The following is a 7,005-nucleotide window of genomic DNA, read 5'->3' on the forward strand; positions in this document are numbered from 1 at the left end:
CGGTTGTACGGAGCTGTATACAGACGGTTGTACGGAGCTGTATACAGACGGTTGTACGGAGCTGTATACAGACGGTTGTACGGAGCTGTATACAGACGGTTGTACGGAGCTGTATACAGGCGGTTGTACGGAGCTGTATACAGACGGTTGTACGGAGCTGTATACAGATGGTTGTACGGAGCGGTGTATATAGACGGTTGTACGGAGCGGTGTATATAGACGGTTGTGCGGAGCTGTGTATACAGACGGTTGTACGGAGCTGTGTATACAGACGGTTGTACGGAGCTGTGTATATAGGCGGTTGTACGGAGCTGTATATAGCTGTTTGTACGGAGCTGTATATAGCTGGTTGTACGGAGCTGTGTACACAGTGGGAGGTGATGTACGCGTCCTCATTAGCACTCAGTACACATTGTACAGAACTCGTAGATTTGGGTTCTGATGAGGGGGAGGGGGAGGGAGGGGGGCGATGATATTGGGCTGTGGACTCCAAGGACAAACCTAGAAGTATGATCAGGGCCCCGGGCCCCCAGTGACACATATTACAGTAATAGGGGAGGGGGGGGGCATCCTGTGATTGGGGGCCCCCAGTGACACATCTGACAGTGAAATTTCCCAGCACCTGGCCTAGAAGTGAGCAGAGGAGTGAGTCAGTCTCTGGGGAGAAGGCGAGTGCTCTGCATGCTGATGTCTCATCCATAGGGGACGCACTGCAGATCATCGCACTGATATCAGGGGCACTGTGGCAATATATCTGCAGATCATCGCACTGATATCAGGGGCACTGTGCCCAATATATCTGCAGATCATCGCACTGATATCAGGGGCACTGTGCCCAATATATCTGCAGATCATCGCACTGATAACAGAGGGCACTGTGCCCAATCATTCTGCAGATCATCACACTGATGTCAGGGGCACTGTGCCCAATATATCTGCAGATCATCGCACTGATAACAGAGGGCACTGAGCCAATATATCTGCAGATCATCGCACTGATAACAGAGGGCACTGTACCCAGTATATCTGCAGATCATCGCACTGATATCAGGGGCACTGTGCCCAATATATCTGCAGATCATCGCACTGATAACAGAGGGCACTGTGCCCAATCATTCTGCAGATCATCACACTGATATCAGGAGCACTGTGCCCAATATATCTGCAGATCATCACACTATCAGGGGGCACTGTACCCAGCAGAGCGTCACCATATTGCAGCAGCGATGGAGTTCTGTGCTGTAGAAGTCGTGCAGAGAATTCTCTGATAGCCAACATACCCGGCACTGCAGAATAAGCCCCGAACCCCCTGCAGAGCATCGCACTGATAACCAGGCCCAGCACAGGATCGCAATATCGCAATGTACCCAACTTTACTGAACATCAATACATGAAAGGGGCGGGGGGGGGGGGGGGGAGTGACTCAGTCGTACACAACTACACTGCAGAGCGTTGCACTGTACATAACATAGCCTTGACTGCAGAGCATTGCACTGTACATAACCTGCACTGCAGAGCATTGCACCGAACATAACCAGCACGGCAGAGCATTGCACTGTACCTAACAACCAGCACCGCAGAGCATTGCACTGTACCCAACATAACCAGCACTGCAGAGCATTCCACTGTACGTAACATAACCAGCACCGCAGAGCATTGCACTGTACGTAACATAACCAGCACTGCAGAGCATTGCACTGTACCCAGCATTACACAATATTGCACTGACAGCAGGATAAGAAGAGTTGCAGCACATTGCACTGTGCCCAACATAAGCTGGCACTGCAGAACATTGCACTGTGCCCAACATAAGCTGGCACTGCAGAACATTGCACTGTGCCCAACATAAGCTGGCACTGCAGAACATTGCACTGTGCCCAACATAAGCTGGCACTGCAGAGTATTACACCAACAGCAGTAGACATTGCGGTGTACACAACACAACTGGTACTGCAGAGCGTCTCGCTATACCCAGCATAACTGGCACTGCAGAGTATTGCACTGAACCCAACAAAAGTAGCACTGCATAGTATTACCCTAACAGCAGGTTAAGTTGCAGAGCATTGCACTAAACCCATCACAACTGGCACACTGCAGAGCATCGCACTGAACCCTGAATAACTGGCACACTGCAGAGCATCGCACTGAACCCAGCATAACTGGCACACTGCAGAGCATCGCACTGAACCTTGCCTAGTTGGCACTGCCGAGCATTACACTAACAGCAGGAGAAGTTGCAGAACATCGCAGTGCACCCAAGAAAACTGGCACTGCAGAACATGACACTGTGCCCAAGATAAGTGGCTCTGCAGAGCATCGCTCTCACCTCTTGTTGGTGCTGTTCCAGTAGATGGTCTGGATGTCGGCCAGTCCAGGGTAGGCACAGCTCAGCAGCAGCACGACCAGCACTTCCAGCTCCATGTCTATCCTGTGAGTGTTTGTAGTGGGAGGACTGCTGAATGCTTTTCTATGGCTCCCTCCCTCCCTCCTGCTGCTCCCATATTAATGAGGGGAGGTGGGGCCCTCCTCTGGCTCCAGCCTGCTTTGGCCTTTTGTCTCCTAACTTGTTTATGAAGTGTGTGTGTGATTGTTATGGATCTTGGGAGTCGCTCTGATGAGGGGCCACCGTCTGTGTGAGCGCTATTGCCACTGCTGGGCCGGAGTACATGGGGGGCTCGGTATACGAAAGCTGGCGATCCATGCCAGTCGTAGTTCATCCCTGTAGAGGTTAAACCCCAATCAATACCACAACCACTTGTTATCGTTGGCATGGTTTGGTGTGGCGCCGGTCCAAACGCCGCCTCAGGCTGAGATTGTCCGGCCAGATATCTGCCCACACACTTGCCGCATCTGATTGTGGGCGATATTGGGGCCGCAGACCCCCCAAAAGCCGTTCCAGAGCAAATCAAAGTTGTATCGGCGCTCTGGGGGTGGCACTGAGAGCCTCATATCGGCGGGGTGACACTTATGGGGTCACTTTCAATATGGGGTGAGACTTGTGGAGTGACTCCTAATATGGGGTGAGACTTATGGGGTCACTTTCAATGTGGAGGTAAGACTTATGGGGTGACTTCTTGGGGTGTCACCTCTGATATGAGTTCAGACTTATGGTGAGAAACTTAGCATGTGGCTCCTGATATCGGATGAGATTTAGGGTGTGATCCCTAATATAGGATGAGACTTAGGGTGTGATCCCCAATATAGGATGAGACTTAGGGCGTGATCCCCAATATAGGATGAGACTTGGGGTGTGACTCCTGATATGGGTAGAGACTTGGGGCGTGACTCCTGATATGGGTAGAGACTTGGGGCGTGACTCCTGATATGGGTAGAGACTTGGGGCGTGACTCCTGATATGGGTAGAGACTTGGGGCGTGACTCCTGATATGGGTAGAGACTTGGGGCGTGACTCCTGATATGGGTAGAGACTTGGGGCGTGACTCCTGATATGGGTAGAGACTTGGGGCGTGACTCCTGATATGGGTAGAGACTTGGGGCGTGACTCCTGATATGGGTAGAGACTTGGGGCGTGACTCCTGATATGGGTAGAGACTTGGGGCGTGACTCCTGATATGGGTAGAGACTTGGGGCGTGACTCCTGATATGGGTAGAGACTTGGGGCGTGACTCCTGATATGGGTAGAGACTTGGGGCGTGACTCCTGATATGGGTAGAGACTTGGGGCGTGACTCCTGATATGGGTAGAGACTTGGGGCGTGACTCCTGATATGGGTAGAGACTTGGGGCGTGACTCCTGATATGGGTAGAGACTTGGGGCGTGACTCCTGATATGGGTAGAGACTTGGGGCGTGACTCCTGATATGGGTAGAGACTTGGGGCGTGACTCCTGATATGGGTAGAGACTTGGGGCGTGACTCCTGATATGGGTAGAGACTTGGGGCGTGACTCCTGATATGGGTAGAGACTTGGGGCGTGACTCCTGATATGGGTAGAGACTTGGGGCGTGACTCCTGATATGGGTAGAGACTTGGGGCGTGACTCCTGATATGGGTAGAGACTTGGGGCGTGACTCCTGATATGGGTAGAGACTTGGGGCGTGACTCCTGATATGGGTAGAGACTTGGGGCGTGACTCCTGATATGGGTAGAGACTTGGGGCGTGACTCCTGATATGGGTAGAGACTTGGGGCGTGACTCCTGATATGGGTAGAGACTTGGGGCGTGACTCCTGATATGGGTAGAGACTTGGGGTGTGACTCCTGATATGGGTAGATACTTATGGGGTGACAGAGTTTCCCCATTCTATGGCGGCGCGCACACGATACAATCTCATTGTCCGATCTGCTTCAGGTGCGAGGACCTGTCTGAGCCATCCATCCGAGCTCCAGGGTGACTCTAATAGGTGGTGACCCCCTGACATTGGCGTGTCCCGCAGCCATCAGTGTGGGGTCCCCGGCGATGAGGCGATCACCTGGGAATATGATTGATGATGATGGCGTGTCGGCACTGTTATCGATCATGTGATCAGAGATGTCCACAGGGAGACGGAGAGGTTTATCCATTAATAGGGCCGGTCTGAGTCAGTCATTAGTCCCGAGGTAATTAGATCTCCTGTTTGCTCTCCTCCTCCAGGAATGTCGCCCATTGTCCCCTCTAATGTGGATTATCCTCCCCAATCAGAGCTGACACTCTAATTATAAGACGTTCCTGGAATCCCCCCTCCCAGTAGCCATCTTACTATCCTGATAAGGTGAAAGTGAGAGGCCCAGCCAATCAAAGTGCTTCCCAGAACCCCACCATGACCTCTGCCCTCCGATCCTGGGGGTGGCACTGATCAGATGAGAGGATCAATCACTGTAATGATATCAGTGTCCAGAGTGAAATCATCATATATTACAATGATATCAGTGTCAGGGATGTTATCATGTAATAATATAAGTGTCAGGGGTGTTATATTGTAATAATATCAGTGTCGGGGTGTTATATTGTAATAATATCAGTGTCGGGGGGTTATAATGTAATAATATCAGTGTCGGGGGGTTATAATGTAATAATATCAGTGTCGGGGGGTTATAATGTAATAATATCAGTGTCGGGGGGTTATAATGTAATAATATCAGTGTCGGGGGGTTATAATGTAATAATATCAGTGTCGGGGGGTTATAATGTAATAATATCAGTGTCGGGGGGTTATAATGTAATAATATCAGTGTCGGGGGGTTATAATGTAATAATATCAGTGTCGGGGGGTTATAATGTAATAATATCAGTGTCGGGGGGTTATAATGTAATAATATCAGTGTCGGGGGGTTATAATGTAATAATATCAGTGTCGGGGGGTTATAATGTAATAATATCAGTGTCGGGGGGTTATAATGTAATAATATCAGTGTCGGGGGGTTATAATGTAATAATATCAGTGTCGGGGGGTTATAATGTAATAATATCAGTGTCGGGGGGTTATAATGTAATAATATCAGTGTCGGGGGGTTATAATGTAATAATATCAGTGTCGGGGGGTTATAATGTAATAATATCAGTGTCGGGGGGTTATAATGTAATAATATCAGTGTCGGGGGGTTATAATGTAATAATATCAGTGTCGGGGGGTTATAATGTAATAATATCAGTGTCGGGGGGTTATAATGTAATAATATCAGTGTCGGGGGGTTATAATGTAATAATATCAGTGTCGGGGGGTTATAATGTAATAATATCAGTGTCGGGGGGTTATAATGTAATAATATCAGTGTCGGGGGGTTATAATGTAATAATATCAGTGTCGGGGGGTTATAATGTAATAATATCAGTGTCGGGGGGTTATAATGTAATAATATCAGTGTCGGGGGGTTATAATGTAATAATATCAGTGTCGGGGGGTTATAATGTAATAATATCAGTGTCGGGGGGTTATAATGTAATAATATCAGTGTCGGGGGGTTATAATGTAATAATATCAGTGTCGGGGGGTTATAATGTAATAATATCAGTGTCGGGGGGTTATAATGTAATAATATCAGTGTCGGGGGGTTATAATGTAATAATATCAGTGTCGGGGGGTTATAATGTAATAATATCAGTGTCGGGGGGTTATAATGTAATAATATCAGTGTCGGGGGGTTATAATGTAATAATATCAGTGTCGGGGGGTTATAATGTAATAATATCAGTGTCGGGGGGTTATAATGTAATAATATCAGTGTCGGGGGGTTATAATGTAATAATATCAGTGTCGGGGGGTTATAATGTAATAATATCAGTGTCGGGGGGTTATAATGTAATAATATCAGTGTCGGGGGGTTATAATGTAATAATATCAGTGTCGGGGGGTTATAATGTAATAATATCAGTGTCGGGGGGTTATAATGTAATAATATCAGTGTCGGGGGGTTATAATGTAATAATATCAGTGTCGGGGGGTTATAATGTAATAATATCAGTGTCGGGGGGTTATAATGTAATAATATCAGTGTCGGGGGGTTATAATGTAATAATATCAGTGTCGGGGGGTTATAATGTAATAATATCAGTGTCGGGGGGTTATAATGTAATAATATCAGTGTCGGGGGGTTATAATGTAATAATATCAGTGTCGGGGGGTTATAATGTAATAATATCAGTGTCGGGGGGTTATAATGTAATAATATCAGTGTCGGGGGGTTATAATGTAATAATATCAGTGTCGGGGGGTTATAATGTAATAATATCAGTGTCGGGGGGTTATAATGTAATAATATCAGTGTCGGGGGGTTATAATGTAATAATATCAGTGTCGGGGGGTTATAATGTAATAATATCAGTGTCGGGGGGTTATAATGTAATAATATCAGTGTCGGGGGGTTATAATGTAATAATATCAGTGTCGGGGTGTTATAATGTAATAATATCAGTGTTGGGGTTTTATAATGTAATAATATCAGTGTCAGGGGTGTTATAATGTAATAATATCAGTGTCAGGGGTGTTATAACGTAATAATATCAGTGTCCGGGTGTTATAATGTAATAATATCAGTGTCCGGGTGTTATAATGTAATAATATCAGTGTC

At 47.2% G+C, this 7,005-nt stretch overlaps 1 protein-coding gene across 1 annotated transcript in view; it reads right to left on the minus strand.

The window, feature by feature from the left end:
* EFNA1 (ephrin A1) overlaps positions 1-2,435 on the minus strand; it is a 16,124-nt gene extending 13,689 nt beyond the window's left edge. Inside the window, exon 1 of the mRNA XM_018565876.1 lies at positions 2,327-2,435. Within this exon, the coding sequence (XP_018421378.1) occupies positions 2,327-2,421 (95 nt within the window). The 5' untranslated portion in view covers positions 2,422-2,435. The remainder of the gene's footprint in view (positions 1-2,326) is intronic.
* Positions 2,436-7,005: the final 4,570 nt, after the last annotated feature.

This window comes from Nanorana parkeri, unplaced genomic scaffold (assembly GCF_000935625.1).
Source record: "Nanorana parkeri isolate BGI_ZX_2015 unplaced genomic scaffold, ASM93562v1 scaffold897, whole genome shotgun sequence".
Taxonomy (NCBI): Eukaryota; Metazoa; Chordata; class Amphibia; order Anura; family Dicroglossidae; genus Nanorana; species Nanorana parkeri.